The 12,553-nt window shown below is 41.5% G+C and overlaps 2 protein-coding genes across 11 annotated transcripts in view; one reads left to right on the top strand and one right to left on the bottom strand.

Moving 5' to 3' along the window:
- The window catches only part of LOC114446975 (transcription factor COE3), a 65,051-nt gene extending 62,224 nt beyond the window's left edge, over nucleotides 1–2,827 (top strand). For 4 of the 8 annotated variants that reach the window (XM_028422910.1, XM_028422909.1, XM_028422908.1 and 1 more), the window contains exons 15-16: nucleotides 220–309; nucleotides 1,639–2,827. In XM_028422910.1, the coding sequence (XP_028278711.1) occupies nucleotides 220–309; nucleotides 1,639–1,670 (122 nt within the window). In that variant the 3' untranslated portion in view covers nucleotides 1,671–2,827. Of the gene's footprint in view, nucleotides 1–219; nucleotides 388–1,638 lie in introns of all 8 variants that reach the window. The other 4 variants (XM_028422902.1, XM_028422905.1, XM_028422903.1 and 1 more) reach the window with 2 other exon arrangements.
- Nucleotides 1–12,553, bottom strand: part of LOC114446976 (methylated-DNA--protein-cysteine methyltransferase) — a 37,266-nt gene that overhangs the window by 7,193 nt on the left and 17,520 nt on the right. For 2 of the 3 annotated variants that reach the window (XM_028422911.1, XM_028422912.1), the window contains exon 5: nucleotides 11,065–11,878. In XM_028422911.1, the coding sequence (XP_028278712.1) occupies nucleotides 11,750–11,878 (129 nt within the window). In that variant the 3' untranslated portion in view covers nucleotides 11,065–11,749. Of the gene's footprint in view, nucleotides 1–11,064; nucleotides 11,879–12,553 lie in introns of those variants that run through there. The other variant, XR_003671807.1, reaches the window with a different exon arrangement.

Raw genomic sequence — 12,553 nt, 5'->3', positions numbered from 1 at the left:
ATTTTTTTCTTATGTGTATTTTCACCATCTGCCACCTGTATTTGTTCAACCGGACAAGATGTTGATGGTAGGGGCCTGTGAGTACTGATCGTGTATCCCCCCTGGCAGTAATACTATCCCAGCCTTACCTTAACTGCCCTCTCCCTCTCGAGCACTACTCACAGCACGTTCTCACTCTCACCCTCCCTCCTTTCCTTTCCCTCCCTATCGTCTCCGCAGTTAAACAAAAGAGCGCCTTCGCCCCTGTGGTCCGACCCCAGGCCTCCCCACCCCCCTCCTGCACCAGCGCCAACGGCAACGGACTGCAAGGTGAGCACCCCTCACCCCCTCATCCCTTCCCTACGGACTACTGGTCAGATACCGCTGCTCAGGCCTCTGTCCGGTTTGGTGAGGGATTAATCATTACAAATATATGCATTTTGACAGGCCAATTTACACCTTTCAGTTTACACTCAAACATACACACACACACGCTCACACACATATAGGAGCATGTCTTCACACACTTACACACACATACACATGCCAGTGTAGGATTTCGCGTCTGCGCAAAACAAACACAAGCATCCTCGTTGCCCTTTCGTACAAATGATCCCTCTGATGTCGCAGGGAAAGACCTTCCCAGAATTGTTTTAGTAATTATGTTTATTAGGTTTTGTGCATGTGTCATGACCAACATGATTGCTTTGAAAACAAGCTTAGCCGTAGTGTGTGCCCCAAGATTAATAACATTGGGCTTAATGAAGTGGGAAATTAAAGTTCATCTTGCTACACGTTCATACTTATTAATACATGTTGTGCAGAAATTAATGAGCAATGCCTTGCCATCATCTGCGCTGGCAAACTTAAAAGCATTTCAACCATGACTCTACAAATATACTCAGAGCAATATAATAATACATCATCCCAGCACTTCACTAGTCGCCTAATTGTTAAAACGTGTGAAAATACTGAATATATAAACTCTCGGGGTGAGGTACAGTTGCTAATGATATCCTAAGCAGATGGTCTTGGTAAAATAACGGAAGCTACCTTTGATCTTGCCTAATCTCTCTTGGATAATGACGCAGAGGCACAACTTGTGGAAATGTACGACTAATGTGCTGCAGGAGGATGAAGAGGTACTGATAGGAATAAAATCAGAGGGGAGTCTGTCTAGTAGTACTGTAGCATTGTGGCATTGTGGGAAGTGACCGTGTTGTTGCTCTGCCGTCGCCACGGCCGCGTCTCCTGGGAGTCTGGGCCACTGTTTGCCATTACCCCAACGCCAGGAGAAATATCACACATAGCAGGACTGGCGTGCTGGGGGCTGAAATGTCAGAGCAGGAGGGAGGTTTTCAAACTCTTTCTCCTCGCATCGCCCCCTCCATCCCTCCCTCCCTCGCCCCCGACACCCCACCTCCACCACCACCACTCCTTACGCAGGACGTGCAGCAGCAGCAGGCTGGCCAACACAGCAAACACTCACAGGCACATACGCAAACAGGCACATTAGGGCACACACTTGCGCTGGACACACACACATACATACACATGCATGCACCACCATTTTAAGGATCTTTTTCATTTTTATATCCACACCTGTTTCAGGCTGAATAAACTAATCTCCGCTCTCTTTTGGTTTCTTTTCTTCCTCAGCCATGTCCGGCCTGGTTGTCCCTCCAATGTAAATGCACTTTTTTGTCATCTCAAGCACCAGTCTACCACTTCACAGGACAACCCCCCCTCCCCTCTCCTCCTCCTCCTCTCAGCACAATGCTGGTGTAATGTATAGTCAACCGCTTGTTCTGTTTTTAAAGAAGAAGAAGAAAAAAACAAAAGAAAAGAAAGATTTTTTTTTAAAGACTAACAACCTGCAGAAAAAAAGATTTCACAAGGAACAATATTCTTTTTCTGTGGGTTTTTTTTTGTCTCCCTGCCCCCCCCCCATTTTATCACCCCTTAAAGAAGAGGACACAGAATGATGAAGGGTTTATTTTGTATACCTGTCGGGTTCGGCCTCCGGATATGTCCAATCAGCCACACATTCAATACTGGAAGGGACTCTGTGGACTCACCATCTGGTTGTAAAGTTTAAAAAAAACACACTGATGTACAGTACATTTGCCAATGAACTTGTTTGCCTCAGACTTTGTTTTGTTCTGTTTTGTTTTAACTCTTTTAATAGATTCACAACAGTTGTGCGTCTTTATAATGTGACTTTTTTGTATTTTTGTGTGAGAAAAATACACAGGGGCCAAGACAGTTTGAATTTCAACTGGAAAACATATATGAGATATATAAAATGTAGAAAAAAACTGATCATAAAAGTACAACAAATACGAGTTAAAAAAAATAAAATAAAAAAGGGTGTGTGGGGGTGGGGGGGACGGGGACGGGTGGGTGACGTTGTATCATGTTTCATTCCTGCATTTTAACTTAAATTTTGTAATTTATTGTAGCTAGAAATCATCTTCAAAAGTTAAAAAAAATCCTCTTTGATTCAACAAGCACACTGACGTGTACAAAAACACTGCTCTGTTGATGAATATGATGTACTTCCATGTCTAGAGCTTCCTTTTAAGCAAGTGTGTTTTGCCATGTTTTCAACTTTTTTGCTAGCACTGTATATTAATGCATTCCTAGGCTACTGTGAAGTCTGTTTCTTGTTGATGAGGAGCAGTCTCCCCCCTTCTAGCTCCAAACCTCCCTTATGTGTTTTATATGTGGTTAAAAAATTGTAGACTATTGTGATATTGCCAAACTTGTGCTAAATATTTATACATCTGTCTTTTTCATGTTCTTTTAGATCAACGAAAAAAAAAAACATAAAAAAAAATAAAATCCATTGAGAATGTAGGAGTATAGTAGTTCATTGTCATATTTCTGTTCAAATACACACTTGCGCTCACTGAGGGAAATTTTGTAACATATCAACTATAAATAATGTATTTATCTCTGAAATTTTGTATATTGCTTTTCATTATGTATGTATTAATCGTCATGCCCTTAATATAGTGATGCAGCACAGATAATTCAGCCAAGAACTGTTGCCTTCATTTGTTTTTCTTTTTTGTATTTGATGAAATGCAATGTGCATATATTTCATGTGTATCCTCAAAAAAAATTTGTGTTACTCCGTCAAGACTCTCTGTTCATTTTTTTTTTTTTTTTTTTTAAGAGGGAAGTCAAACTTCATTGTTTATTTTTATATTGATTTTAAATTATCTATACAGACCATTTTTGGAGAAAACTTTGTTGGTTGTATTGTCAAATAAATTGTTTGTGACCCATATGATAGTTGTTAAGATCCAATAGAGACTAATGTGCATGAGGGACAACCTTGGAGATAAAAAAAACACTCCATTTGTGGTTGTATTTTTTTTTTTCTGTTTTGTAGAATGTATAGAAGTCATTTTTACTCACCACTTATGACTCTGCCACATAGCTTACATGTGTTTACAGGGAAGAAAAATTTAAAAATGTTCAACATTTGGAATGGAAACAGAAATGAATAAGTGATGTTTTATTAAAATTTTCAGTAAAAACACAATAGCTCCTCAGCTGTGGACTTCTTCAGTTTTACGTACAGTTTGGCTGGCAGACAAACTGACAATCAGGAAAAAAAGAACCTCTGAGGACAAACCTGTGATTCGTCTGTAAGATGTAGTGTTTAGAGATAACTGTTTGAAACCTGTGGAAAAAAAAGTGTAACATCCATAAAATATGAAAACTGCCTTTTTTACTCATATTCTTTCAGCAAAGCACTCTGACATTGTGACATATACCTTACTGGTCTTTGTATCAGTGTATCCTGCATCTGTGGTGCTTCAAAGGTTCATTGTAGTCATTCATAAACAGTGCAAGCTTTTTATTCAAAGCACCCCAAATGGGGCTCATTCAAATCCCTCATTTCATTGCATTAAGCCACCTAGTTAATAAAGAATCAATACATTGAAAGAGCAAGGTTATCCTTTGTCTATAAGGGCTGGTATCGTTTTGAACCTCTTATAGTTTGAGTGCTGAAAGGGGGGCCGTGGTGAAATCTATACTCATCAAGTGGGTCAAACAGAAGGATAGAAGTGTTTGAGGAAAGAATGGTGCTTCTCCTTAAAAACAACTGAGCATCTTATCTGGCATCCTGAGTGGTTGCGGGTAGCAGGTCACAAAATGTCAATTTCTCATCAAGGCAACATTGTCCGAGGCCACCTCTGCCTTTAATGCACAATTAAAAGACAGCAACCTGAGTGGCAATCAGCATATCGCCGCTTATTATGTCAACCGTCATGCACGGATCTCGCCGTGTGGGAGAGATAGTCCAGGAGCTGCTGATAGCGCAAAGGACAGATACACTCAAAAGAGCCGTTTAATTTCCAGCTGCCTTGTGCTTCAAATCATTCCCCCGATAATCCAGTGTGTCTGATAACAATAGCCACACATCTGCTTCCTGACGTTGCGTTATCTGCCTCAGATATGCAGGTTGGGATCTATCTAGCTGACTGCTGTCTCTATTATTCAATAAAAAATGTTGCACAAACAGACAACGCAGGAAGCAGAAGTTTGTTTTTTAAGAGCTCAGGCTGCAGGTGGGAGTTTATCGTCTCAGCAGGTTCCCCTGTACCCAACAACCAGCTTCAACCTCAGCCACACCATTCAATCATCGTGAGAGCCTCTTTTATTGGAGAACTCTAATGGCCACCCTCCACCATGATCTTAATGTGTGCATTAAATATTTATAAATCCTGGGTCAATAATGCCCCATAACCAGAGCCTGACAGACCCCCACCGTAACCATGTGGCTGCCTCGCTCTCAAACGCAGGCAGAGGTCGAGGGGTCACGCAATCAAAAGAGAGCGAGACTCGCCACATCCATATGTTGCCACTCTTATCAAGACTTTCTTCAGTACTGGTTATCTGTCAAAGGAAAGAAATATTGAAAGCAATATCGATCTTAACTAGCCTTGTGTTGCCGAGGGCCACTCTTCAAACATCTGCTCATGCATTGTTATATTTCAAAAAAAAAAATCCCCTCAATAATATAAGCCTGAGTGGTAATATCGAACATCTCCACCAGCACCACTAATAACTGCACCCCTAACAAGCATCAAAGGAGGTTTTTACAGCTTGATATAAATATTTCTTCATTACTGTCGTGTTAATTGTGCGGCCTGGCATCTACATGGGTGACTCGGTCTGTTTTTTTTTTTTTTGACCATATCCAGGCTGCGCTCCTGTGCTGTTCAGGTGAAAGATTGTGCTCCGGTGATAGCACGCACAAAAGAGTGGCCGGACAATGAGCCAGTCAATGGAGAGCTCCAGCTGAAAGAGCCACAATGGCCGTGCATGCTGGGAATTGGGCTGGATGATATAAAGGAATGAAACCTTCATTGAGGCCATGGAGGACAAGCATTCAGAAAAGAGGTTTTGTTTGCTCTTTATCAATCTGCCGTTTCCCATGAGAAAAAACAATTCAAACTGACCTTAAAAAGAGAATATTACCTTACGCATCCACTCCCTATGTAACACTTATTGAGAGCCTTATACATTCACTCTTAATGCCATTATCACATGTGATCATACTTGTGTGGGTACAGTAACAACATGGCTGGGAAACTTAAAACAACAAAGAAAGTGGAGGACAGTAGTTTATCTCCGTGCTTGCTGAGAGGTACTTTTTTAGGGATTTACTTTTGGACAGGCAGGATTTGTGTAACCGCTGAGTGATGTGGTTTTTTTGTGTTATTGTGGAAGAGAAAAAGTGACTGTGGTGAAGTTTACACCCAATTCTGCTTCTGTGTCTCATAAAATCTGCACAACGAGAGATTGTAACTTTGGGATGACAATGAAGCCAAAAATCTGACCTTTTTTGAACAATTTAAATCAAAACAGAGAACATGACCCTTTTTTTCCCCTTTAAAAAAAACTAGTGCCACATTAGCACATTAGTCTCCTGTCTGTGAATCTGTACATCAGATAAGACACGGCTCCCCTGCTACTGTACACTGGGAGTCAGCTTTGCAAGGAAAACTCTAGATCCTCACAAAGATTTCCACTTCACTCACTGCAGTCAAGAAGGATGAGCAAAGTATCCCAGTGCTTCAAAATCCATTAAACTTGTATTTGGGTGTCATTTGATACTTCATCAATGTTTCAGTGCATTTCAAACCCACAAATGCAGGGTTTACCCCTGGTAGGAATACAGTATTCACCATATTTTCCTTCGATGAACTTCACTTAGTCCAAAAAAAAATTACAGTGTAAAGACTGCCTGGTCAGGGAGTGCTATAGGCTGCAGTGATAAAATAATATCACTTCAACTGTTGTTTTTTTTTTTTTTTTGCCACAAGTCTCCACCACATAGAGCTCCTTTCATAGTACTCCTCTGTAGTGCTTTGTCCAGTAGTTCTGGATATGATATCATCTATTAATAATGTATTGGCAATGGATTACATAAAAAGGGAGCAGAAATAACATCCAATATTCATGCCCCCTGAGCTTGACTGTGTCCAATCCGTTTGGCCCATAAAACCTTAGCCCCATTTCCATATCCGCTGTGGGTCACAACAGGTCTGCCGCACAAAGGCTCACAGAGCAGCTCAACTCAGGAAAAGGGCAGTAAAAATCGGGTGGATTTCTGAACCCATATGAAACAGCCCCCCTTCGGAAAAAAAAAAAAGTGAAAAAGCCCTTTTCCGATTTCAGTGCCTGTGAAAAACCTGGTACTGTATTTCCCTCTTTAATTGTGCCACTTGAGAAATTGACGTGCCTCTGAAACATGGCATGAATCTCACAGTTATTGCAGTCCCCTTGGCAGGGAATGTTGATACAACATCTGCATGCTATAGAAAGTAATGGAAGTAGCAGAGGTGGCAGCTGCAACTCTACAGGAAGTGTGCCATTTTCAGGCAGTGCTGCTGTGAGAACCACTAACTGCCAGCCTGGTCTTGCAGGCAGCTCTGATTGCCAGGACACTATGACAAACACGCAGGGGCTGGGAGTGTTGCATCCTGGGGGATGACAGCTTCTGTTTGATTGTCAATAAGGCTCATTAGCAGAAAAAATGGAGAATGTGAAAAGAGATTAAATGGCTTGAGACAGGGTCCCCCCTCATGTTTCATTACAGAGGATTTATCAGAGCCTTTATTTCATCAATTCCACCTAAAAAAATGCTTCCACCCAAAAAGCTGAATTTAAAAACTCTTTATATTGTAATTCCAAGGAATGCTAATCAAGCCCTTTCAACATCATCCACACCTTAACATAAACCGCTCTCCTCTTGCTCCGAGCGACTCTCATCTTAAGAACAGTGGCGGATGTTTCCCTCCATCTTAGGGAGGGACGGCCAACAAAGCAGCGTGTAAGGGCCTTTCCCTGAAGAGTCCTTGTCACGCCGCGCCAAACCTCTGTGATTATCGTTGTTTTTGCAGAGAGTGTCCACGCCTGCCAATACCGCTGTTCCATAAATGAATTTGGCCCCTCGTCAACGAATTACCTAACACGCAGAACTGTGTATGTGTCACATCCAATTCCAACTCACCGGCTTTGGTGGTGTGTGTCAGCTGGAGGACTTAATCATCAATCGTCAATCATAATAAGCGAAACACATTGATAGGGATTCTTTTTTTTTCCTTCTTCTCCTACACAGTTAAATAAAGTGTAAAGGGAGAAGTTAAAGCTGACCTTGTTAAATTGGGACCACAATTTATATTCCTAATTTAGTGTATGGATTAATTAGTCTTGGCAAGTGTGTGTATCAGTTTCCATGTGGCAGAGCTTGATCAAATCATTGCTCACTTTCATAAGGAAACTCTGGAATGATATCTATCAGTCTTATCATGATGTGTTTTTGCTCTGAACGGGCTTTGCATATTTTTAGCTGCACACTTTTAATTAATACTTAATTGGACAGTTTATAAAAAGGACTTTTCCAGCATTAGTCGCTAATCAATAACCCCCATCTCACATCATACAAAATTAATCACTATGACCTGTTATCAGGCCTTAATGCAGCCACACACACACACACACACACACACACACACACACACACACACACTACATGCTAACTGGCAAAGCATGCATTTTGCACAAGGCTGAGGAATCTGGCTCATATTTTCCCTCTCCCTGATCCAATGCACTCCTCTCCCCCGTCATATAGATCGGAGTCTGCAGGGGCCAGAGGCGCTGACAGAGCCCAGATGCTCCCAGTCTGTCTGGGGGACTGGGGAGACTGGTGCCATGGGGTCCTGGAGCCTCTTGATGTGCCGCCCCCCTCCGTCAACATGACCAAGGCTAGACCTGCACTTTCTCCAGGCTGAGACACTCTCCTTACCACGCTGACAACAGCGCAGCACAGATTGATACATGCAGGGGCTACACGCTCACAGGCACCCACTCTCACGTAAACGCATGACCGTTTATCAGCCGGTCCTAATTAAGAGACTTCCAGACCAACGCTGAAGTTCGTGAGGTTGCAGTGACACGCTGATAGAAGGTTACTTACACACACACACACACTTTCAGCCTCTCATCTAGTCACCACGACCCTAAACTTGCCATCATGGGGGAGTTTCTTTAGTCTCTTTGTTCTAAAGAAACAAAAGTTTAATAAAAAAAAAAAAAACAGTGGCACCATATGAATCCTCTGTCCTCCTGCTTTCTCTCTCAAAACACAAAGATCATTACGAGAGCATCAAAGTATGCCATGTTTGAAATGATATTTCTCTTTGTAGTCATGGCATAGCATGGAGTGTATTGGTATTAGATGCTGCTGTGGCAGCTGTCGTGGCTGGCTGCGTGGTGCCTCGGTGTCAGGGCCTCCGAGGCCAGGCTGTCCCGGCAGACAGACAGAGGGGGAGGAAACCTGATAGCGCAGCCAAGCCCCAGTCTAATGTCTGTCTATCCAGCTATCTAACCCTCTGTCTATCTGTCTGACTGACTGCTGGACGTTGCCTATCTGCATGCCGGATACTCCTCTGGCTTCTAGGCAACAGTGCACCGCTTGCAGCTCAAAGTTAATATGTTCCAAAAAGTTTTGCTTTTATTTACTTTAAGCTGGCAAACTTCCCCAGATGAATAAAAGCAGACTATTTATGAATCACTGATGGGATTAACTTCTGCGGGGTCCCCACTTAGCTTGCAAGGGGTGCAAGGTTGTGATAACATTAGAATTATGAGCCGACATGTATGAGGGAGAAGGAGATGGAAGCACAGAGTGTGTTTGTATTTGATGTGGGGGCAGAAAATTGTTCTATAATGAGGAGGGGTGCCAGGATATGAGATGGGAAGTGGGGAGTTGGAGACAGGATATAAGTTATGAGAAGGAAACTAATGTTAGGAAATGCAGAGGCTGTTGTTGTAAGCTAAAATGTATCTTACTACTATGGGCCATGATTAATACAGCCTGGCCAGGTCAAAACCCTGCGCTAACACTACGGATGCCACCAACCCTATCCCCGTCCTTTTTCTGGGGCTCAAATGAGTGTGTGTCGTTTGTGAGAGAGAGCGTGTGTGTGAGGGGGTTAATAAATGTTGAATCAAACGCCGCACGAGACACTCACACTCCTTAAGGGTTGCCCATTAGCGGTGTGTGGGTGCATGGGGAGTTTATCAGTGTCTGGGTGATTTATGAAGTCAGACTCAATATCATCCACTTCACCCACACACATATGGACATACACATGTGCACACACCAACATGCATGGCCACATGCTCAAAACACGCACACACATACGCGCACATGCGCATGCACTCGTGGAGCCTCTCTCTCTCTTTGAAATGGAGGCAGATATTAGGCCAAAATTAAAGGTTTCACAGAGATTAACAGTGCGGATGATGAGATCGTCTCGGCTTCTTTTAATCTAATTCCTTTTTATCTCTGAGCCAGCATAGTATGGCAGTGGTACACAAGGTGGAAATACAACAAAATAATACATATATATGATATATATAATAATAAAACTGCTGATAAATACTAAAAATGGAAATAAAAGGTGGGATTTATATTAAGGAGGTACCTACACAAATTACACAGCCAATTACTGGCAGCATGTGAGATGCTTTGATGATGGACTTGTTTTTTAACATCAACCACAGAGAACTCTACAGACATCAGTATCTCTAGTTGCTAAATTCATAGCATTCCATAAAATTTACTTAGCCACAAGCAAAAAAGGAGGGTGCTTACAGTGCACTTCAGAGTGCGCCTGGCTTAAATGGGACCCCTTGTGGCTGTGTCACAGCTCCCTTCGTTAGGGGGCTGACTGTAGCCTGTAGTCACCACAGGCATCATTAGCCCTCTGTGAAACCACAGACTGAGTCTCATTCTTCATCTGCCTGTCTGCTGCCTCAACATTTACACTGCGATGGTGCTCCAATGGCAGAGTAAGTAAGTCCAGCAGCACGGCAAGACAGCCGCACAGAGCTGATCGGATAAGAAATTCAAAAATGCAGCAAAGTTCAAATGTATTCAGTGAGTGGGCCACTTGAATTGGTGGTGGAAAGGTTAGAGTCGAGGTTATTTTTGGAGGGTGGATTATTAGGCTACCTGGGCTGAACAGAAAAGGAATAACTATGGGCAAGTAAGGGTCACTCAGGAGGTGCAGGAGACAGTGAGGAGAATTGAGAATTTAAGGGAGGGGGAAAAAAATACTAAACTGTCATTGTTACAACACATCACTGAGAGGAAATGTAGAAAATAAAAAGTCCAAGACATATTCAATAAAAACTGTTTTTTTTTTTTAAACACATAGCAGCACCGCTGCACTCTGCATATGGTCTTTTTAAGAAAGAGTAATTTATCCCAAAGGGATTAAATGGGGCTGTAATGAAAATAAAACAACATATAAACATTTAAATTACAGATTAAATGTGCAGGATGAGGATTCAAGGTTGAAATGTTGATTCCTGTTTCCCGTTCTGTACTGCCCTCTAATGGAAAACACTACTCAGAAATAAAAAGAGCTCTGACACACAGAGCTGCAGAGAGACATACAGCATAATTAATAATGAGCTACACTGAGTGAACACTGTGTGAAATCACTTTTTAAATTAAATACATTTAAAATGATGAAAAGGCAGGATATGTCATTTTGAGGCGTATTTATTTTAACATGTCTAAGGCAACAAAGGTAAGAGTATATAATGTATAAGACATCCTCACCATGTCTAGGTGGATTATAAGGCGAAAGCAAACAATGAGATCTAAATGAAGACAAAACAAATGCTTCACTACAAAGCTTTGTAGCCATAAAATTCAGAGCCTTTATCACTGGATGTTGAACAAAGCATTCACTTGGCAGGAAATTAAAAAACCAACGAGAGGTACAAAGACTAATTCTGCTTAGGAAAAAACAACAACAACAACAACAATGCAAGAGACATATTTTTAAGGGAATAATAATTCTTTAGAAAAACCATTCCAGCACTATCTGGCAAACGCAACGGAGACCCACGGGAGCATATGTTTGTAATTCCTACTGTTCTCTGTTTAAGTTATTTTTGTACATTCTAATTCTGCAACAACTCTGTATCACATTAACTATGCAGCATCTCTATTCTTAGATTTTTTTTTTTTTTAAAGAGTATAAACTGAATATTTACAAGTAACTCCAGTTGTTCCACAGTGTGCGCCAAACACACTAAACTTTATGGCCCTGTTTTGTGTTGTTGAAAAAAATAATAATAATAAAATAAATAAATCTGCCTCCTGTGTGTGTGTGTGTGTGTGTGTGTGTGTACTGAATGAAGGACAGTTGGGCTCTGTCATGCTTTACTCCTTCCCTCTCTGTCTCTCATGGGTGAGCAGCCATTGTTTGAGATGGTCGCCCTTGCCGCTCATGTACGGCCCACTCTGTCCAGAGCTAGAAATGACTCGGTGACAAGGAATGAGAAGAGGAACCTGGCACGGACACACAGAGAGCAGAGAATTCAACTCAGAGGAAATAAACATGTGATTCTTTTCTTTTTGTTGTTTTTTGTGAAACATTTCAACGCATAAAATATTTGCTTGTGCTTATTTAGGATTTATGCCTGTTATTAGTCAACTAGTTTTAAACTATAGGTTTAAAAATCACATTTATTACAACAGTAACAACATAGTTTAGAGGTGCTAAAAAGGCATTAAAGGATCACAAATGTCTTTAATGTAACCAACATGCAGAAAATGTAAGCATTTTTTTTTCAAAATACATTCATGTGCTGCATGAAAACAAAGTGCCACACTAGAAGTGTCTAAGCTTGATCCTGCACAAATCCACATTCAGGGTGATGGCTCAGTCTTTGGGTATAAATGTTTTTTACTCTTTAATAGTAAAAAGCAAAGAAGCAATCAAAAATTAATGGGCAAAAACACCAGCAGGATGAATATTCAATCGAGAGGGTGTCAACATTAAGATCTGATAACCCTGTGATCATTAAAAAGAGGAAGTCGGTGGAGCGTTTACTCTTGTTGCAGACGACTGCCAGGGGGGTCCCGAGTTCTTTGTAAACTAAATGGCTGGAGAAAGATTAAACAAGCAAGCCTAAAACACTTCGATCATTGTGAATTCAGAACAAGACGAATGGCAATGGTTGG

This window comes from Parambassis ranga, chromosome 15 (genome assembly GCF_900634625.1).
Source record: "Parambassis ranga chromosome 15, fParRan2.1, whole genome shotgun sequence".
NCBI classification, from domain to species: Eukaryota; Metazoa; Chordata; class Actinopteri; family Ambassidae; genus Parambassis; species Parambassis ranga.
The sequence above is the reverse complement of the archived record's forward strand: the minus strand, read 5'-3'. Positions and strand labels throughout refer to the sequence as shown.